Source organism: Carcharhinus amblyrhynchos, chromosome 7 (genome assembly GCF_965287045.1).
Source record: "Carcharhinus amblyrhynchos chromosome 7, sCarAmb.v2.hapA, whole genome shotgun sequence".
NCBI classification, from domain to species: Eukaryota; Metazoa; Chordata; class Chondrichthyes; order Carcharhiniformes; family Carcharhinidae; genus Carcharhinus; species Carcharhinus amblyrhynchos.
Window position 1 is genome coordinate 4,866,642 of NC_137330.1, and position 23,328 is coordinate 4,889,969.

At 41.3% G+C, this 23,328-nt stretch overlaps 1 protein-coding gene across 1 annotated transcript in view; it reads right to left on the reverse strand.

Annotated features, from left to right (window-relative positions):
• The window catches only part of LOC145344733 (NACHT, LRR and PYD domains-containing protein 3-like), a 67,083-nt gene that overhangs the window by 22,264 nt on the left and 21,491 nt on the right, over positions 1-23,328 (reverse strand). The window contains exons 6-7 of the mRNA XM_080191840.1: positions 8,055-9,792; positions 322-408 (exon numbers count right to left, since the gene is read on the reverse strand). Coding sequence (XP_080047966.1) covers positions 322-408; positions 8,055-9,792 — 1,825 coding nt within the window. The remainder of the gene's footprint in view (positions 1-321; positions 409-8,054; positions 9,793-23,328) is intronic.

Sequence of the window (23,328 nt, forward strand, 5' to 3'; positions counted from 1 at the left end):
TGATGAATACTTCTGAGAATAATTTGAGATTGATATTTATAGGTTTCACTCCTGAACCTTGCAGTTTATTGTAACTCAGGTTCAGACCCATCAATGACCAGTTTGTACTAAAACACAGGGTGAGAATATCTGAGGCTGTTACTCTCCAACCTGGAGATCAGAGAGGGAAACAGAATGAATGCATAGTAAATCGATTTTTCCTAAGACTAACAGGAATGATAATGTGTGGTGATTATTAATGACGCTATTGCTGATATTAATAAGTTACAATACCAGACATTCAGTTATTATAAAAACAATCTCATACAATCAGGAACTTACTTCAGTTTCTGTATTTTACAGTCCGGATTCCTCAGAGCCTCAGACAATTGTTTCATTCCTGAATCTCCCAGATTATTGTAATTCAGACTAGACAGAGAGAGGGAGAGACACATTAAAATCAGCTAAACTTTCATCAGGCAAAAGGAGTTGGGTTTATATTTGGGTAAGAAACTTACCATCGGTGGGGAGCTAATTAAAGCTACGATACAAGAGCTCAAACTATTGTCCTTCCAGTTGAAAGAAAAGTTTTGAGGTTTCCAGATCACCAACAACCTGTCCTGGCAACACACCCACCCCCCACTCTCCTCTCCCCCATGCCAACATTATGGTTAAGAAAGCCCACCAATGCCTCTACTTTCTCAGAAGACTAAGGAAATTTGGCATGTCAGCTACGACTATCGCCAACTTTTGTACATGCACCATAGAAAGCATTCTTTCTGGTTGTATCACAGCTTGGTATGGCTCATGCTCTGCCCAAGACTGCAAGGAACTACAAAAGATTGTGAATGTAGCCCACTCCATTACACAAACCGGCCTCCCATCTATTGACTCGGTCTACATTCCTGCTGCCTCAGCAAAGCAGCCAGCATAATTAAGAACCCCATGCACCCCCAACATTCTCGCTTCTATCTTCTTCTGTTGGAAAAAAGATACAAAAGTCTGAGGTCACATAACAGCCGACTCAAGAAGCTTCTTCCCTCCTGCTGTCACAGTTTTGAATGGACTTACCTTACGTTTTTTTTCTACACCCTAGCTACGACTGCAACACTACATCCTGCACTCTCACGTTTTCTTCTCTATGAATGGTATGTTTTGTCTATACAGCACACAAGAAACAATACTTTTCACTGTATGTTAATACATGTGACAATAATAAATCAAAGCAAAAATCGTGAGCGGTGAAAACTGCAAATTGACATCACTGCAGGAGTTTCTCAGGGGAGTGCCCTCAGCCCATTTATCTTCAGCTGCTTCATCAACAAACATCCTTCCATCAGGAGGTCAGAAGTAGAGATATTCACAGACGATGCACAATCAGCGGCATTTCCAAATCCAAGATAGTGAAACAGGATGTGTCCCTATGTAACAAGACTTGGACAAGATTCCTGGAAGAGCTGACAAGTTCCAGGCAATGACTATCTCCAAATCAAACCAAGTCCCTTAACTTTCAATGGGATTATAATTCCCAGAATCCCTTACTGTTAACATCCTGGCGGTAACCACTGACCAGAAACTGACAAGCTACATCAATATTATGGCTACAAATGCAGGTAGAGGCCAGGAATTCTGTGGAAAGTAACTCACCTGCTGACTTCCTAAAGTCTCTCTGCCATCTACAAGGCAGAAGTCAGGAATTTGGCGTATTATTCACATGCTGCGCAAGTGAAGCTCCAAATTCAAGAAGCTCGCAACCATCTAGGAGAACGCAGCTCTTGACTGGCACTCCACCCACCACTTTCAACCTTCACTCCTTCCACTATAAAGGTGTACAGCTAGCAGTGTGCACCATTTTTAAGATATTGTGCAATAATTCACCCTTTACGCAGCACCTTCCAAAACCGTGATTTCTAGCACCTAGGATGACAAGGGCCACAAATGGATGAGAACATTACCACCTGGAATTCCCCTTCAAAGTCACACACCACCCTGACTTGGAACTTGGAATATAAAAGTAGGGAGGTCTTGCTGCAGCTGTATAGGGCATTGGTGAGGCCGCAGCTGGAGTACTGTGTGCAGTTTTGGGCGCCGCACCTGCGCAAAGATATTTTGGCCTTGGAAAGAGTGCAGAGGAGATTTACTAGGCTGATACCAGAGTTGAGGGGGTTGAGCTATGAGGAGAGGCTGAATAAACTAGGCTTGTACTCGTTGGAGTTTAGAAGAATGAGGGGAGATCTCATTGAGACATATAAGATGATGAATGGGATGGATAGGATAGAGGTGGAGAGACTCTTCCCGCTCAAAAAAGACAGTAGGACTAGGGGGCACAGCCTCAAGATAAAGGGGGGGCATTTTAGAACGGAGTTGAGGAGGAACTTCTTCACTCAAAGGGTGGTGAATCTCTGGAATTCTCTACCCATTGAAGTGATGGAGGCTGCCTCGCTAAATATTTTCAAGAAGCGGGTTGATGGGTTTTTGATAAGAGAGGGGATTAAGGGTTATGGGGAGAGGGCCGGAAAGTGGAACTGAGCCACGACAGATCAGCCGTGATCTTATTGAATGGCGGGGCAGGCTCGAAGGGCTAGATGGCCTACTCCTGCTCCTATTTCTTATGTTCTTATGAACTAGATCATCGTTTCTTCACTGTCATTGGGTCAAAATCCTGGGACTGTCTTCCTAACAGTACTGTGTACCTATACCACACAAGTAACTGAATGCCATGATGGTGATATAATAGTGAGAATAGCTGTTTTCCAACCAGTAGATATGGGTTTAAATCCCGGCCGTCATATTTTGTTGGAGTGGGTGAAAGGAGGATTCAGAGGTAAAAACCACCACCTAGCATAGTTCAGTGAATCCAATTAAGTCCAGCTATGGCTCCAGACTTGAGCAGCTGTGCTCAGCTTGTATGGGAGTTGGAGAGACAGTGGACTGTTCAGCTACTGAATTGGTGCAGATTTGATGGGCCAAATGTCCCCTTTTCACACTGTATGGTTTCTATGATTCTCTGAACGGGTCCACGTTGAGTTTGAAAGAAAAGTGGTAAATCTGATAATGATATCACAGGAAAACTAAGTTCATTAGTTGGTAAGAAACTGCAGTTTGGGCCAGCCTTTAAATTGCTGTAAATTGAAAGTAATAAAGTAAAAACAAAGTTTACTTATTAGTGACAAGTATGGGTTGCATAAACACTGCAATGAAGTTACCGTGAAATTCCCCTAGTTGCCACAATCCGACGCCTGTTCGGGTCAATGCACCAAACCAGCACATCTTTCAGAATGTGAGCGGAAACCGGAGCACTTGAAGGAAACCCACGCAGACACAGGGGGAATGTGCAAACTCCACACAGACAGTAATCCAAGCCAGGAATCGAATTTGGGTCCCTGACACTGTGAAGCAGCAGTGCTAACCACCGTGCTACCGTGTTGCATTTCAGAAGACATAACAGAAAGGGCTGATGACAGTTCTGCTGTTGATGCTGTCTAGATGGACATTCAAAAATAATTCGATACAGTGCTACACAACAGGCTTGTGACTAAAGTTCATGAAACAAAAGGAAAAGTAGCAATGTGGATTAAAAATTGGGGAAACAAAGTGTAATGATCAATGCATATTTTTCAGGCTGGAGGATGTTTGTAGTGGAGAACTCATGGGTCGATAGGAGGATCCGTTTTCCTGACGTATATTAGTGATCTAGTTCGTGGACCGTTTCAATATGTTTCTACCACAGGAAACATCAAAGCATTGTAAACTGAGGAGAAGTTTGGAATTTCAAAACGTACTATGGCAGATAGGTGGCAGATGAAGTTCAATGTAGAGATACATTTTGGTGGCTTACACAGGAACAGCCAATATAAAAAAGGGATAGAATTCTTAATAGAGGGATCTGGAAGTATATGTGCATATATCATTGAAGGTAGCAGGGCTAGAGAGCAGCTAATAAAGCACAAGATATCTTGTGGGTATTAGATAGTAATTTATAAATTTAAGCTTAATTTGTGTTTCTGTGCTTGTGTGCTAAGAAAAGGTTAAAACTTTAGTTCAGCTTCATGTTAAACAAAGCTGCCTACTTGTCTGTGCTTTTGGTTTTGCTTAAACTATGCCTGCATTTTAATTAAAGGTTTACAATGTAGAAAGAGTTAAAGGGGTTAAAAAAAAAAGCTGTTGCTTATAACCACTGAAGGATAGAAACACTTAAATTCAGTTGAAACCAGGTAACCCAAGAAGCAAGATGCTGTTCTCAGAGGCTGCCAGCACAGACAGGACAATACGGGATGCAGAAAAGAGGTCCCAGGAGCTGAAGAACAATCTGAAACACAGATGAGGTAAATATGGAAGTTTAACAAAGCGGGGGAGGGAGACATTGCTGCATCATTAAAGGGAATGAGACTCAGGAGAGGTTATTAAAATCTCCGGCAAAAATAATAGGACACAGAATTTGGGAAGGGTTAGAAATCTAACTTCAGGCATAGCATGTAAGGGGGTGGTCAATGCAGGACTGAGGGTGTTTTATTTGAATGCATGAAGTATACAAAATAATGTAAATGAGCTTGTAGCACACTGAAATTTACGGGTACAATGATCTGGGCACCAGAGAGATGCGGTTGCAAGGAGATTAGTGCTTGGAGCTCAATATCATTCTATTGAAAAAACAGACAGGTGGGCAGAGGGGGCAGGGTTGCACTGTTGATAAGAAATGAAAATAAAGTGATAGCAAGAGGATATGTAGGGTCAGAAGATGTATAACCTATACAGGTAGAGTTCAGCAAATGCAAAGGTAAAAATACCCCAATGGAAGTTATGTGCAAGTCAGGATGTGGGGCAGAAAATACAGCTGGTGACAGAAAAGGCGTGTAAGAAAGGCAATGTTACAGTGATCATGTGGGATTTCAATATGCAGGTGGACTGGGAAAATCAGGTTGGTAGGGGACCCCAAGAAAAGGAATCTTGTGGAATATTTTTGAAGCAGCTTATGATACAGCTCAATAGGAAACAGGCAATTCTGAATTTGGTGATCTGTAACGAGGCAAAGTTGATAAGGGAGCTTAAGGTGAAGGAATCCTTAAGAAACAGTGAAATAATATGATAGAATTCACTCTGAAGTTTGAGAGATAGGAAATGGAATCAGATGTAATGATATTCCAGTTGAGTAAATGTAACTACAGAGGATAAGGAAGGAGGTGGCCAGTGTTGATTGGAAGAGGAGCCTAGTAGGAAAGACAGTGGAGTAGCCATGACAGCAGTTTTTTGAAGTAATTCAGAAGACACAACAAAATTTAATCCCAAGGAAGAAGAAACTTACTAAGGGGAGGACAAGGCAACCATGGTTATGGAGGGAAGTCAGGGACAGCACAAAAGCATAACGTGGTGCAGTTTAACAAGAAACCAGAAAATTGGGGGGCCTTTAAAAGCCGGAGGACAACTTAAAAAATAGAGGGTCAAAGATGAAATGAGGGTAAATTAGCGAGTGAAATAAAAGAAGATTACAAGGTATATAAACGGTAACGGAGAGGCTAGAGTGGACGTTGGACCACTGGAAAATGATGCTTGAGAAGTAGTAATGGGGAACAAAAAAACGGCGGAAAAACTGAATAGGTACTTTGCATCAGTCTTCACAGTGGAAGACACCAGTAATATACCAAAGGTTCAAGAAAATCAGGGGGCAGAGTTGGGTACGGTGGCCATTACTGAGAAGAAGGAAGCTGAAAAGTCTTAAAGTCAATAAGTCACCTGGATTAGATCTCAGTGTTCTGCAGTAGATAGCTGCAGAGATTGTGAAGGCATCAATGTAATCTTTCAGGAATCACTGGAGGGAAGGTTTCAGAGAACAGGAAAATCGTTGTTCTAACACCCCTGTTCAAGGAGGGAGGGAGGCAAAAGATGGCAAATTACAGTTAGTCTGACCTAGGTCCAATTTTAGAGTCCATTATTAAGGATGAGATTTGGGAGTACTTGGAAAAGCATGGTAAAAAGGGTAAAGTCAGCATGGTTTCATCAAGAGGAGGTCATACTGGACAACAGGAGTGCTGGGAAGGCTGAAGTCAAAGGAGTGAAGAACTGGAATTTAAATAAGCTACCGCTCATTGAAGTTAAAGAGAGGGGCAGAGAGAGCTTCCAGTTAAAGACAGAGCTGTGAGGTGAAGGCATAATGATGTTTGCTAACAAGATTAGTTTCAGGGATGAGAAACTTAAGTTATGAGGACAGGTTGGAGAGATTGGCATGGTCCTCCTTGGAGGGAAGGATGCCATGAGATTTGATAGAAATGTTTAAAAATCATGAGGGCACTGGACAGAGCAGATAGCAAGAAAATGTTGCCACCCCTACAAGAATCAATAGCAAGATTTAAAGTGAATTGTCAAAGAAGCAAATGTAATGTGAGAAAAATATATATAGTTTTAAACAGAGCAATTGGTTCAGGTGTGGAAATGATATAGGCTATTCTATATCAAGATCTTTTACGAGACTACAGTCAGAACCATGGAACATAAAAACTCGTGGGTTGCTGTAGCTTTGTTATCATAACTGTGGACATCGTAAGGCTTACTGTAAGATTGAACCTCCACTGCTCCCCTGACTGATAATGTCACCAACGCCCATGTGACTCACCTCGTAAAGAAACACTGTCCCAACATCACTTACACTAACTATAATACATAACAGAACCAGGTTCAATCAAGGAAGCCGAGAGCGAATTAGATGATTATTTGAATAAGAAAAATATACAGTGGTTACAGGAAAAAAGATGGAAGAATAACACGAAGTCATAATGCTCATTTTAGAGCAGATGCAGACACAGACACAATGGACCTTCTGAATCTGTAACAAATCTATAATTCTATGCTGTTCTATAAGGCAGATTTTCATGGAGAAATAGAGATGGGCAATAAATATTGGCCTAGCCAGCGAGGACTACATTTCTTGAATGAATGCAAACATTGTTGGAAAAAATAATAAATAACTACAACTGCAAAGGTCTTTGTAAAAAAAAATCAAAAAGGATGTTTCACTCTCTCAAACAGAACCCATCCGATTATTTACAATGCAATATAGGACTTAGTTTCCCTTTATATTTCGTATAGCTTATATGGTTATCTATCAGGATTATTCTCCCTACACTTGTGTTCATTACGGTAGAATCATAGGATCCCTACATTGCAGGAAGAGGCCATTTAGCCCATCTGGTCCGCACTGACTCTCTGAAAGTGCAGCCAACCCAGGCCCATCCCCTGTCCTATTCCCATAACCGCATCCATTCATCCCACCAATCCACCTACTCTGCACATTTTTGGACTGTGGGAAGAAACTGAACACAGTAAAAAGTCTGACAACACCAGGTTTTAGCCCAACCTATTTATTTGATAATATACTCACAAGCTTTCGGGGTTAGCCCCTTCGTCAGGTGAATGGAGAGTTCTGGCCTCAGACAGAGCATATGAAGCACCGACTGTTTAGAGATTACTGATTAGAATGCGAATCCTAATCAGTAATCTCTAAACTGTCTGTGCTTTATATGCTCTGTCTGAGGCCAGAACTCTCCATTCACCTGACGAAGGGGCTAACCCCGAAAGCTTGTGAGTATATTATCAAATAAATAGGTTGGACTAAAACCTGGTGTTGTCAGACTTTTTACTGTGTTTACGCCAGTCCAACGCCGGCATACCCACATCAAGAAACTGAACATCCAGAGGAAAGCCATGCAGGCACAGGGAAAATGTGCAAACTCTACACAGTCACCCAAGCTGGAATTGAGCCCGGGTTCCTAGAGCTGTGAGGCAACAGTGCTAACCACTGTGCCACCATGCCTCTCTATTGTAACATTCATTGACAATAAAGCAATATTCTGCTCTTGTAAACAGATTTCAATTTTCTTTGCATCTTAAGTCAATGCTCAAACTCTGAGTTACCATTCAGTAAATCAACAACTTTTTAGCAAAGGCATCATTCTTATTTTTCGCTCATCTCCTTAATTTGTAATGATTTTCTGACTGTCATTGTTCAAATTGGAAGGGTATATTTAGAACAAAATAAAAGGCTCCTCAACAAGTATCAGGTATATGACCAAACAAGCAGTTACCTCAACACCTGACATTTGTACAGAATGGATCCCAGCCGCTGGAGTCCTTCACACTGAATGTAGCATTCCTCTAGATTGAGGTGTTTTATTGTGTCACACAGTCCAATGACATGAGACAGGATCACACAGTCAATCGGGGTCAGTCGCAATTCATTAAATGAAAGTTTTTCCACAGATCCCAGTGTGCTCTCAGCCAGCGCTCTATTCTGAGACTCAAACAGGTAGTGGAATGCGTTCAGGAGGTTCCTTTTCCCAGTTTTACTCTCTGTATTTCCAATCTCCCCTTCAACCTTCTCCTTCACCCAGTCAATCACTTGGCAAGTTGTTTGATGAAGAAATGGAGCCAGAAACTCGAACAGGCATCGAGCTGACTGCGGGGAGGTCAGACCAGCAGCAAAACGGAGAAATATCTCAAAACGCCCATCTTTCTCGCCATGAGCTTCACTGAGGAGTTTCCTGATGTCCCTGGGATCAGGAGTCAAAAATTGTGAAAGTGCAGCTACAAATTCTTGGATAGTGAGGTGTGGGAATGTGTAAACCACACTCTGGGCAGAATCATCTCTCTCCAAAAGTTCCATCAGGAACCCAGACACGAACTGGGACGGTTGCAGGTTGTACTTGATCAAATCACCCTTGTTAAACACAATCCTCTTCTCAGACATTCCAGTGAAGGCCATCTCACCAAGCTTCAGTAATACATCACGTGGGTTTTCAATCTCTCGACCATGGTTTTTCAGAATGTTGTAAATATAGTAGGAATATAGTTGGGTGATAGTCTTGGGAACTTGCTGCTGTTTCCTCTCTCTTTGTGTAAAGAAGGGACCCAGTGACAGACCGAGGATCCAGCAGTAGGAAGGGTTGTAGCACATGGTGTACAGAATCTCGTTCTCTTCCAGATGTTTGAAGACAGCTGCTGCCACTGCCTGATCGTCAAAAAACTTGTTGAAATATTTCTTCCGTTCATCACCAACAAATCCCAGGATTTCAGCCCAGACACTGATCTCAGCCTTTTCCAATAAATGTAATGACGTGGGGCGGCTGGTCACTAGCACTGAACATCCTGGGAGTAGCTTGTGCTGTATTAAACTGTACACAATGTCAGAAACTTCACACCAGCATTCAGGATCTGTGCACATGCGCTGAGGTTCTGTATTTCTCCGATTGTCAGCAAAATCAATGCTGTCCTTGAATTCATCCAAACCTTCAAATATAAACAGCAATCCCTCTGGGTTCTTCCAGAGCTCTCCCAGAATATTCCTGAAGTAAGAATACCGGTCCAATATCAGATTCCTCAGATTTATTCTATCATTAAAAGTGTTCAAATCTCGGAATTTAAACCTGAAAACAAATTGGATATGTGGATATATTTTCCCAGTGGCCCAGTCATAAACAATCTTTTGCACCATTGTTGTTTTACCAATTCCAGGGACTCCGCTCACTACTGCTGAACACCCAGATTTGGATTTTCTCTGGGAAAAGCTGCTCTGGAACAATTGATCAGTTCGGATTTTTTCCAGTTCTCTGTGGAGAAGTCTCTCTCTCCACTCTTCATGGTCTCGGCCTCTTGCCAGCAGTTCATGTTCGACAAGTGTCCGATCTCGAACAGTAGAAATAACTGTTAACTCAGCGTATCGATCAACCAGTTGGAAAGTCCTAACCTTCTCTTTTGTTAAGATTGTGTTCACTCTCAGTGTTTCAGTTTGTTCCCGGAGTGTCTCCTTGTGTTTCTGTTGTACATCTTCAATTAAAACAGATAGAAAGTTAGTTGTACTGACATATCAACAACTTCCCAAATAACATTGCACTAATCCATAAAATATTGGAGAGTTAATTCGTTCCAAATATTTGCACAATAGACTTGTCCAACAGCCTGTGAATCAGATTCAGCTGTTGCTCCTTTAGATTTGGCCCACTAATTATGGCTGGACAGCTCAGCTCTGAAGACAACAAATCGGAATCCAAACTCTAACTCTGTTTCTCTCTCTAAAGGTGCTGCCTGATCAGCAGAGTTCTTCCACCATTTTCCCTTTTGTGTGCCATACAATGGAAATAGATTGTTAACATGCTGTGAAGCTGCTTGTCCAATCAGAAATGCAGCAAATGTGGGGAGAAATGAGACTCTGATGGGACAAGCAGCGAAGAGTTGAAAGCTAAATATTTCTCTTTCATTTTTCTGACTACAGAACTTGTAGCATGGCAGCCAGTAACAGGGGTCAGGCTGAGGCAGGGAAAGGCCCAAAATGCTGAGGAACACTTACTGCGGATGGTTGGGGGTGTTTATACACACACACACACGTGTGTGTGAGAGACAGTGCATGAGAGAGAAAGACAGAGATTGGAAAGGAAAGAAAGAGTGTGCGTGAGAGAGTGAGAGCTAGTGTGAGTAGAGTGACAAAGAGAGTGAGAATAACAAACAGAGTGAGTAAGAGGGAGCATGAGAATAAGATAATGTGAGACTGAATGTATGAAACAGAATGAGAGAATAGCAGAGGAAAGAGTGAGGGATAGACAGTGAAAGAGAGAATGACAGAAAGAGCGACAGAGTGTGAGTGTGTATGAAAAAGAGTGAGAGGGTGAAATTGAATAGGTGAGTCCGAATGTGAGGTTGTGTGCAAGAGAAAGGAAGTATGAGAGTGAAGCATTATGTTAGCGAGTTTATCTGTAAATTTGAAAAGTGTGTATGCAAGAGACAGTGTGTTTTGTGTTTACATAAGAGAGATTGTGAATGTGTGTGACAGGAGGAGCGAGAGAGAGATTATGTGATGCAGAATGTGTGCACGAGTGAGTGACAGTGTGTGTATGTGAGTGCACGTGAGTGTAGGCAATGTGAGCGATAGTACGTTTGAGAGAGAATGAGAGGTTGACTTTGTGGAAGAGAGAATTCGTGGGAGACAGTGCATGGGACAGGGTGCATTGGAGACTTTTTATTGCATTATTTATTTATGGGATAAAGATGTTACTGGCTAGGCCAGTTTTTATTGCCTATCCCCGACTGCCCTCGAAAAGGTGTTGGTGAGCTGCCTTATCAAACTGTTGCAGTTCCTAAGCTGTTGGTACACCCATTGTGCTGTAAAAGGTGGCATTCCAGGATTTTGACCCAATGACGGTGAAGGAAAGGCTGATACATTTTCAAGTCAGGATGATGAGTGATTTGGTGGGGAATCTCCTGGTGGTGGTTTCCCAGGTATAAAATGATTATACAGCTTATAAAAATGCCTTGTGGTCACTCATCTCTGTGCCTGAAGACAAACACTCACTATTCTAATTCCAGTTCCTAGCACTTGGTCCAGTCCCCTGTATGACTTGGCATTGCAAGCATACATCTAAATACTTCTTAAATATTGTGAGGATCTCTGCCTCCACCGTCCTTCTACGCAGTGAGTTCCAGACTCCCAGCACCCTGTACGTGAAAAAGATTTTCCTCATCCCCTCTAAACCTCTTGCCCTTTGCCTAAAATCTATGCCACCCAGTCACTGACTCCTCAATCAAGCGATCTGCTGCTCTTGTCCTTTACATTAGCAGTGGCTTTGGAAGGTGCTGCCTAAGGAACCTTGGTGAATTCATGCCATGCATCCTGTAATTGGCAGACACAACTGCCACTGTTTGTCAGGGTGGAGGGGTTGAATGTTTGCCAAAGGGGCAGCAATCAAGCAGACTGCTTTGTCCAGGATGCTTGCTAGCTTCTTGGTGCTAAATACATCCAGGCAAATGGAAAGTAATCATTCAAACTACAGACTTGTGCCTTGTGGACAGTGATCAGCCTTTGAGGAGTCAGGAGGTGAGTGACTTGCTGAAGGATTCCTAGTCTTCAATGTGCTCTGATTGCCACAGTATTTATATAGATAGTCCAAATGGTTTAGCCAAGGTAAATGTGTAGGCTTATGGAGACAGGACAATGGCCAGGATGTTGATAGTGTGAGACGTGTGAGAGGAAAAGCATGCGAAAGAGACAATGGGACAGAGAACGTGTGTGCATGTGACAGTGGGTATGAGAATCCATGTATGTGAATGCAAGCGTACGAGTCTGTGTGAGACAGAGAAAAAGACTGTGTGTGTGAGCAAAGTGCAGAGAGTGCATGGGAGTGCGTGCTGGAGAGTGTGTTGCGGGCCTAGGGACTATTGTTTAACAGCTTGTCAGACAGGAGGGTTTCAGGGGACAATGGGATCTTGATTAAATTAATCTCATTAAACAATCCACCCCAATCCAACCCCGCATCTTCACATCATCAAACAGGAATATCCTGTTTATTTCTATTAATGAATGAGAGAATTTGGGCCACACTATCAACATCCTGGCCACTGCCCTATCCCCATAAGCCTGCACATTTATCTTGGCAAAACCATCTGGACTATCTATATAAATACTATGGCTAAAGGAGCACATCAAAGACTAGGAACAAGTCACTCACCTCCTGACTCCCCAAAGGCTGATCACCTTCCACAAGACACAAGTCTGGAGTTTGATGGATTACTCTCCATTTAGCACCAAGAAGCTAGCAAGCATCTGGACTCACCACCAGCAGACATTGGATAAAAGAACATCCGAGACATTAGGAGTGAAAACCTGCAGAACCAACTATCTTGGAAGGAGGCACCCTAAATTTACGACTCGGAGAACATGATGACCCAGCCGTGAGGGAGACTGATCAGCTCACCTTGCAATGCGTAGTTTTTGTGTTAAAGAGATGAGCCTTATGTTTTGATGGAGCAAATAATCAGTATTTCAGCAAACGTTGAGTAAAAAGGAAGTTTTAAGTATTTAAAGTATCCAGGGTAAACAACATTCTGGCAAGTTAAGGAAAGAATAGTTGATGTTCATTGAATAGGCAGTTACATGGGTAAGATGGGTATAGAGGGATAAAGGCCAAATGCGGGCAATTGGAACTAGCTTAGGGGTTTAAAAAAAGGGTGGCATGGACAAGTTGGGCCGAAGGGCCTGTTTCCATGCTGTAAGTCTCTGTGACTCTGAGTAAAAAGGTTGAATTTTCAACATCTGGTCCGTGTTTCTTTGCTGTGTCATTTGAAACCCCATTCTGAGGGTCAATATTTGGCATGCCTGGATGGGCACAGTTAAGAGACCATCTTAATGTCATGCTATGCCTGAATCACAGAGCTGCTGGACAAACAGCAATAATGCAAAGTAAAGTTTGGAACACTTGAAGTGTCTACGCAGGAGTCTGGGATCTATAGGGCTAGGCACAGTTAAATGATTGTCTCAATCTTACGTTGTGTGCAAATTAAAACAATATCATGTCATAATGCAGATATGGAAAGTGTATTCCGGCAGACCCTAACTGGCAAATTGCCTAAATAGATTGAATGTGCCAATAAACCATTTGAGGGTCCTGGACCTCTGGACAGCAGCACTGAGAAGAGGCAAGGGAAATATGTCTCCAAGTGGAGTAAGGCTATAGCAATCGATATTTGCATGAGAAAATTATCAGGGAAGCAACTAGAAAATGCCTTTGTACTTTGAATTAGGTTGAGTAAGTAGGAAGTTACATTGTAATAATACAAGAGACAATTTTTTAAAGCACTTGCCTTGTTCTGGTGGGACAGTGGAGAGAATGGGGCAATAAATGCAAAACTTCATACTTTGGTTTAACTTTGAATGATATTTGTGGCTTTGAGAGATTGTTAAACTAACAACGTTGTTTCTCACTTCTTGAGAAGTTACTTTTATCTTTGAGTTTAATTACAGTTTTTTGAGAAAAGAATGACAACTACTGTCTTAACATATTTCCCTTGTTTTCTTTTAATATTGTTATCATTTCAATTTTAAAGCATTAACAGTGAATGAAAACAAAGTTAACTGCTACGGATGGGAAGCTTCCATGAATAAATGAGAACGAATGTCTAATAAATCACTTGTATGGATATTTCTTTACTCTGTTGCTAGTTTTAATGTTTATTCAGTTTTTCACCAAATTGTGATTTTGCAATAATACTTTCAACAATGAGTTTAAAATCAAGTGAGCTGAATTAAAAGTGAAATTGAAAATCAGGTAAATGCTTGAAACTTCTTAATCATGGGATTGGTTTCTGGTCACATCTTTTGTTTTTTTAAAAAAGCGATGAAGGTGTAATTATATTTGAAAACATCAGAATTCTTAGTGCAAAAGATGACATTCGGCCCATCAACCTACACAGACAACAATCACACCCAGGCCCCATCTCCGTAACACCATGCATTTACCATTCTAATCCGCTTAATACCAAGGGCCAATTTAGCATGGCCAATCCACCTAACCTACACATCTTCAGACTGAGACAGGAACCAGAGCTGAGCCCTTATATATAACTAAATCTGAGATAGACAGAGCTTTGATCAGCAAGGGAAACAAGGATTATGGGGAAAGGGAAGCTAAACTCCAGATACAAGCCAGGATAGGCTTTCAAAAGTGTATTAACCAGGATTCAGGGTAAGCACATTCCTCTTGGAGTGAAGGGCAAGGCTGGTGGAAGTAGGGAACCCTGGATGACTCGGCATATTGAGGCCCTGGTCAAGAGAAAGAAAGAGGCACATGACATGCATAGGCAACTGGGATCAACGGATTCCTTGAAGAGTATAGGGGGTGTAGGAATAGAGTTGAGAGAAATCAGGAGGGTAAAAAGGGGACACAAGATTGTTTTGGCAGATAAGGCAAAGGAGAATCCAAAGAGCTTCTACAAATATATAAAGGCCAAGAGTAACTAGAGGGAGAGAGAGAGCAGGGCTTCTTGAGGATTAACAGGATCCACAAGAGACGAGTGGGATCCGAAATGAATATTTCCCATCCATATTTACTGTTGAAAAAAGCATGGATATTAGGGAACTTGGGGAAATAAATAGTGATGTCTTGAGGAGTGTACATATTACAGGGGTGGTGGTGGAAGTCTTAAAGCGCATCTATATAAACCCCCAGGACCTGATTAAATGTATCCCAGGACATCGCGGGAGGTTAGGGAGGAAATTGTGAGTCCCCTAGCAGAGATATTTGAATCATTAATAGTCACAGATGAGGTGCCTGAAATTGGAGGGTGGCAAATGTTGTGCCTTTGTTTAAAAAAACCTGGGAACTATAGGCTGGTGAGCCTCACATCTGTGATGGATAAGCTGTTGGAAGATATTTTGAGAGACAGGATCTACAGGCATTTAGAGATGCAAAGACTAATTAGGGACAGTCAGCATGATTTTGAGAGTGGAATATCATGTCTCACAAATTTGATTTGAGTTTTCTGAAGGGATAACCAAGGTGATAGATGAGGGTAGTGCAGTTAAGGTTGTCAACATGGACTTTAGCAAGGCCTTTGACAAGGTACCGCATGGTAGGTTGTTGCATAAGGTTAAATCTCACAGGTTCCAGGGTGAGGTAGCTAAATGGATACAAAATTGGCTTGATGGCAGGAGCCAGAGAGTGGTTGTCGAGGGTTGCTTTTCAAACTGGAGGCCTGTGACCAGTGGTGTGCCTCAGCAATCAGTGCCGGGTCCACTGTTATTTGTCATTTCTATTAATGATTTGGATAAGAATAGAGGAGGCATGGTTACCAAGTTTGCAGATGATGCCAAGATTGGTGGCATAGTGGACAGTGAAGAAGATTATCTTGGATTGCAGTGGAATCTTGATCAATTGGGTCAGTGGGCTGACCAATGGCACATGGAGTTTAATTTAGATAAATGCGAAGTGATGCATTTTGGTAGATTGAACCAAGGCAGGATTTTTTCAGTTAATGGTAAAGCTTTGGAGAGAGTTATAGAAGAGGTCGAGGGGTACAGGTTCATAGCTTCTTGAAAGTGGAGTCACAGATGGACAGAGTGGTGAAGAAGGCATTCAGCATGCTTGTTTCATTGGTCATAACACTGAATACAGGAGTTGGGACGTCTTGTTGAAGTTGTGCAAGATATTGGTATGGCCACACTTGGAATACTGTGTACCATTCTGGTCACCCTATTATAGAAAGGATATTATTAAACTAGAAAGAGTGCAGAAGAGATTTACTAGGATGCTACTGGGACTTGATGGTTCAGAGAATTAAAAGGAGAGGCTGGATAGATTGGGACTTTTTTCTCTGGCGCATAGAAGGCTGAGGGGTGATCTTATCGAGGTCTATAAAATAATGAGAGTCATAGATCAGCTAGACTGTCAATATTTTTCCCCAAAACTAGAGGAGTATAAAACTCAAGGGCATATGTTTAAGGTGAGAGGCAAGAGATACAAAAGTGTCCAGGGGGGCATTTTTTTGGCACAGAGGGTGGTGAGTATCTGAAACAAGCTTCTAGCGAGGCAGGTGCAATTTTGTCTTTAAAAAGCGTTTACACAGTTACATGGGTAAGATGAGTACAGAGGGATATGAGTCAAATACAGGCAATTAGGACTAGCTTACTGGTTTAAAAAAGAGGACAGCGTGGACAAGTTGGACCAAAGGGCCTGTTTCCATGCTGTAAACCTTTGACTCTATGAAGCTGGTAGGCATAGATAAATTGGAAGAAACCATTATTGTCACTGAAAGAATTAAACAGAGTCAAACAGTACTTTGGGCAAGTACTTTGAAAAGTATGAAACTGACAGTAGATTTTTACTGAAAAATTTGCAATGGGTCACAAAACAGTTAGCTGAAACTCACCTTTTTTTGTCAAAGTCATTCAAGAGATTGAAGCAAAAAAAATGAAACAAACTACAGGGATCAAGTTTGGAATTACGGTACAAATGTACATATACAAATGTGGATAAGAATTGCTTTGCATGTTGTAATTATTGTTATAGTTATGGCTGTGATGTATCAAATGCATACTTTGATCGTAAATGCTGGAGAGATGAAAGGGAACAGAAGAAAGAAATTGAATTGTGCACAACACATGAATGACTGATGGATACAGCTAGAATGTAACATGGCATGGATCTGAATATGTGGTTAAAAATGACGAGATTTGAGAAAGCCCAATTGTGATCCAATTCTCCAATGCTCAATGGATCAAGAGGAATGCTGGTGACTAATAGGCTAACAGCAAAATATTTTCAGAGCGTGATGGGGAAAAAGGTCAACTTTGCACAAGCTTGTGAACTGTTGCAGATAAAGAAGAAGAAGAACAGAGGCCATCAGACTCTAACTGGCGAATAGCTGGTCATACAGGTGTGTTCCAGGAAATAATGGGATCTTAAATAACTTAACGAGTGTGTTTGTCTGAGCTAGAGTGAGTGAGCAGAATGTAAGTGCAAATTAGAGACGGTGACAGGCATAGTATGAGAAACAATGCGAGAGAATCAACATGAAAAGTGAGTTTGAGAGAAAGAGAGAGTGAGAAAGAACATGAGGTGAGTGAGAAAGCATGTGCAAAAGTGAATCAGAGTTTGAAAGTGTGAATGAGTGTAAAAGAGGGACGATGTGATAGAGTGACTGAGTGAGTCAGAGCGAGAGGGATGATAGCAAATGTGAGGGAATAAGTATGAGTGTGCATGAGAGTGTGAATGGGGCAGATGGAAAGCTTTTTTGGGAGTGGAGTTTGACAATCATCTGAGAGGATTCTGAGGAGATATCCGCAGATACCATCTTGTGTGCTAATGAGACAACTGCAGCTTCAAATGTAAATTGTCACCCTTATTACTGTGAAAACTTGTGTGTATTGGGGAACTTAAAGCAGGAGTAAAGGAGTATTGTATTATAATCCATTTTTCATGTTTAATGTTTCTTTCTTGCTGTTAAAATTAGTGGTCCTGTGCCTCTTGCCCTGCACGTTTGATTTTTTAAAAAGGTTTGATTTGTCACATGTATTAGTATACAGTGAAAAGTATTGTTTCTTGCTCGCTATATGAACAGTATTCTTTGTCTGTAGAGAAAGAAACAAGAGAGTGTAGAATGTAGTGTTACAGTCAGAAGTAGGGTGTAGAGAAAGATCAACTTAATGCAAGGTAGGTCGATTCAAAAGGAAGGTTGATGGCAGCAAGGAAGAAGCTGTTCTTGAGTTGGTTGCTACATGACCTCAAACTTTTGTATAGTTTTCCCGACTGAAGAAGGTGGAATTTCCTTAGACTTCTGAGAAAGTAGAGGCATTGGTTACGATCATAAAAAAGTTAAGATCTTTTGAGCCAGGAATCCATTCTGGGATCGATCCAGAAGTGGGGAAATGCCTGGGATTTCAAAACTTCAGGAAAGGTTTATTGGATGCTTAGTAACTCATTGGAAATTTGAACACTTAGAAAGCAAGTTACTGGATGCTGAATGGTAAAACTGAGTTTGGTATTTATTGGTAAATGGTGGGATCTGTGGATTCTTAAAGAGTAAATAGGGTACTGAGGTCAGACAAAAGATTTGGAGTTACCATGAGGTATATTGTACAGGTTGAAATCAAAAATGCTGTTGGAAATTTCTAAGACATTCCTGACAATGGAAGATGCAACACTGATGGGTTTACTGAAAGTAATTAAGAGTTAATTAACTGAATTGAAATTAGGATTTCCTGCAAAGGTAAGGAAAGCTGAAATTCAGCAAAACATTTAAAATTGCAAGAATTGCCTGATAGACCAAGTTCTCTGAGAAGTGAGGAAACTGGACACTAGAGGGAGCAGGAGAACCTAAAGGCTGCTTGCTGAATGTTGCTTGATTCACCCCAATATAAATCCACTTCCGTCCGCTAATTAAATCATCCCAAAATACTTGCTGTATATAGACATACACACAGAATGGGCTAAACCATAACACAGAAGAATGGAAAGTGTTTGAGAGAAACAGGAACAAAGAAGCGAAAAGTCACAGTCCCTCTCCAAATGGCAGCGTCACGGCTGTCCAAGCCCTACAATCAGGCATGGAAAAGTTGAGTACTCTTGATTGAATGGAGAAAAATCCAGAAATAAGTTAATGACATCCTGAGGAAAATGAACAATACAATCTCAGAACTGGAACAAATTGTCAGCAGGTTTCAAAAGTTGGTAGTGGAGCTTGGGATCACAATTAGTAATGTTGAGGACATAGCAACGTATGCAGCGACAAGGTACTCTCTTATTTATTCTGGAGAGACAGGCAGTTAGAGGATAGATGTGAACACCTCAAAATTTTCAGGAGGCAGGATAACGTGTAAATTGATGGGGTGCCAGAAAATGCAGAAAGCAGGAACATTATCCAGTGGGTCAAGATCTCTCTCAAGGACCTACATAAACTCCCGCTCAATCTTCTACAATTAGAGTAGACTCAACAAAAGTAATTTGATGCTAATGCAACCCCAAGATCATCTGTGGTAAAACTTCTCAAATTTCGGATGAAACACTATATTCTCATCTAAGCTTAGAGTGAGAAAAGCCTCCAGTTGAAAGGATCATGCTACTACTCACCGTTCCTGCGGCAGAAAAGATGTAAATATGTAGATATTAAGAAGCAGCTAAGGGAGAAACACAGAAGATTCCAAAACATTAACTGGTGAGTATGAGACACCATTGAGGATGGACGCAAAACCTTTTCAACAACAGGGGCTGCAGGAGGGCTAAACATCTGGGCATTACTGTGAGCATCTTGGAGGGTAAATGGCTGGAGAGAGATATGCACCCATGTACCGCGTCGGATGGCACACTGCTGTTAGAAGTCATTTACCTGATTCCCTGATTAATCAATTTCCTGATTAGCCACCTGATGGTTAGAGATGCAGAGGATCTACTGCAGAAATGCAATGGGAAGTGATGTTTAAACAGATATCAGTGAGAGCGAATGGAACTGTTTAAATTGCAGGCTCTTTAACTTGTACTATCTATGGACTATCTAACTAAAACTCACTTGTGTCCAGCTTGATAGGTGCAGCTCAGGTAATACAGTGTCATGTTAGGTCTCCTGCCTGGCTGCCACCCCCATGCTTTCTTTTCTGATATCAAGCTACTTGTCAAGCTGGCCTCTAATTGAATAAAGACTATTATGGATATGTTCAACGTAACTAGCTAAATTGTGAAAGGTGACATAATCTATGAAGGGAAAATACTCTCAGCTGAAACATCAAAGGAACACATTTGTCAGACAAAGAACATAGTAAGCTGGGCAGATCTTGGGCAAGCTAGGTGTTATTTTCCTCTCATACATCTGGGAGGAAATGGGTGTAACAACCTTATTTCACAAATCACTGAACTTCTGTACCCATGCATAACATAAGGACAACGAAGGCAGCTGTACATTGCTTAACAGAAAAGTAGACGGGAAAGGGCTGTTATTGGTAAATGGATATGTCCCAAATGAGGATGGCCTACAATTTATTAAAAAGACCTTCAGTCTTATGTTAGATAAAAGTACAGGGTGCTCTGATTGTGTTCCATCCTAAATGGTAGACAGGCTCTCAACATCAACAAACCCCTGCTCCAAGATAAGCAAATTGTTGAAATCATGTTATGGAGGCGGGGCTTGTAGACACATGACAGCATTTGTACCCTGGTAGCAGAGACTTTACATTTTACTCCAACAAACACTAGTCTTTCTCTTGTGTTGACTACTGCTTTACAATCGAGTCAAATAGCCCATAGAATGATTGATAGTAATATCTTCGCTATACCTCTCTAATCATAGGCCCATAGCTATGACTTAGGATCCAAGTCAAAAATCTCCCTCAAAGTGATGGAGTTTGAATGCATCTCTCTTAAATATAAAGTATTTGTTGAATTTGCGAGAAAATAATTACAACTCTGTCTACAACTTAATGCAGCACCAGATACCTTATTCCTGATGCTATGAGACTGCGTGAAAGAGCATTTGAGAGGTTGCATCATCTCACGTGTGGCAAAATGAAGAAAAATGAATTGAAGTGATTAGATGTGAAAGGAAATTCAAAATTTATAACAACAAAAAATGCTGCACTCATCAGCTCTGATGGCTTCCCTTACAAAGTAGAACTCCCGACAGTTTGCTTTCAGAAAAAGTTGAAGGGTGTTCATGAGTTGCAAGAAGATATTATGAACATGCTTACAAGCAAGTCACTACAGTGCTGAGACAATCCGGCCCATCGAGTCTGCACCAAATCTCCAACAGACCATCCCGCCCAGGCGCTTTCCTGTACTTACACGTATGTAACCTGTTAACCATCCTAACCCACACATCTTGCACCAGTTTACCATGGTCAATCCACCTAATCTGCATTTCTGTGGAGTACGGGAGAAAACTGGAGAGCCCGGAAGAAACCCATGCAGACACAGTGAGAATGCACAAACTCCACACAGGGCAGTCACCCAAGGCTGGAATCAAACCCAGGTCCCTGGGTTTGAGAAACAACAATCATGCTATTCCAAACGTAAGTCACAGATAGCCCATCACTTTTTGGGGACCAAGCCAAAGGAAGTCTCTTCTGATTTTTCAGATTTCTATAGGAAATTGTCTAAGCATGCTGATGTCTGGAGGGATAGGCAAAAAATTAAGTACTTTCTGTAAGATATTAGCATAACAAGGAGATCAGGTATTTATGGATTATGATGTAGTAAAGAAAGTTATTTTTAATGCATATGGTTTGGTTTCTGAATCATCCAGGCAGAAATTTTGAAATGGATAAAAGCAGCCTGGATAAACTTATATAGGGTTTGAGCAGGTGAAGCAAAATAATTTTGAACATTGGTTAATGGTGTTGAAGATAGAGAAAACATATGAAAACCTTAGTGAAGTGATTATTTTAGAAGAACTTAAAGATTCACTTCATTTGGTTATCAGGATGCATATTAAGGATCAAAACGTTAAAAGTGTTTGATAGGCTGCAGGGCTACTGATGACTACAAATTGGTCCATAGAACTAAACCTTCTTCTGTGTAATCATTTTAATTAAGGAATGAATAAAACAAATAGTCAAGAAAGACATGGAAAAGATGGGAAGGATCAGGAACTTTCACCTCAGATCAAAAAGGAATGTACTGAGGGCGGAAGTGACAGCAGGAGGCCTAAGCGTTTCCACTGTAACAAAGTGGGACATATTAGGGAAGATTTTGTTAGTTAACTGGAAAACTAAGCAAGAATAAGAAAAACAAATGTGTTAAAATTGATACACAAGCAGATCAATCATTGCCAGCAACTGATGATACAATTTGTATTCCAAGAAGTTTCACAAAGGAAAAAGTACCAGTAAGAGATATTAATGGAAAGGTATTTTGTGTGAAGTAAATGTAAGAAATATTTTGTAAACTAAACTCTTCTGGTGGGAATTATTCCTAACTTCTATGTTGGAGCAATAGATTTCCTCCTATGTTAATGAACTGCCTTGTGGAGACAGCAATCTGTCAATAACTGCATTCCAGTTGATAATGATGACCTTAACAAACCTTTGAAAATGACTGTGGATAATAATGAGTTACATTGCAGATAACAAGTAACTGAAGGAAAAACTGACTGACACAAGAATGTTGAACTTCAAGCATCTGAAGTATTATGGAAAATATCTAGAAGGAGGTTCTGCTAATTCAGAAAAAATGGCTGAGGACAGAATTATGAAGCAGAACAAACAGAGTTCTAACAATTTGGCATGAGAAGAACAAAGAGATTTTAACAAGACAAAATGGAAGAAAAGAAAATGGATAGTATAGAGCATTGCATCTTGAAAAGTGTTCGTGTGAATAAAAATTCGTTGTTGAATCGTGATCCAGTTGAGCAAAGAACTGCTCCAAGTAAAATTAGTGAGATACCAAAGTAAACGGACAACATGAAAATAATCAAAGTACCTGCAAAATTGGAGAGAACCAACTATCAACCAGAAAGGCTGATGTTGCAAAATGATCTGTCTGAGTCAAAAACTAGAGATATTGATTTAAAAATGCTGGTCAGTGATATTACACAAGATGTAATAGTTGGAAGAAGGGCAAGTAAGCTGTTTGACGAAGATCATTCGGTACCTAACAAAGAACATCCCAGCACGGGGAACAGGCCCTTCGGCCCAACGAGCCCGCACCGCCGCATCTTCCCACACCTACCCCGCCCTGTGTGTATGTGAGTGGAACCCCCGATGTAGCCAAATTCAGGGGAGAATAGTGTCAATTTGGTACACCAATCAGCCTAACAGCACATCTTTGGGGTGTGGGAGGAAACCGGAGCGCCCGGAGGAAACCCACGCAACCACAGGGAGAATGCGCAAACTCCCACAGACACAGGCCCAAATCCATGTATCTGCACAGCTAGCAGTGAGTCACTGAGCTGTTGTGGTGCCCATCTGCTGGTCCAGGATTAAGCACACACAACGACGTGAAGTACTAGGCCACTCCCGGAACCTCCAAGAGCAGCCCACGCACAACCCACCGTGTGCATGCCCCTCGTTTGACAACAAGGTGGACCGACCCTGTGGAATAAAAAGACAATACG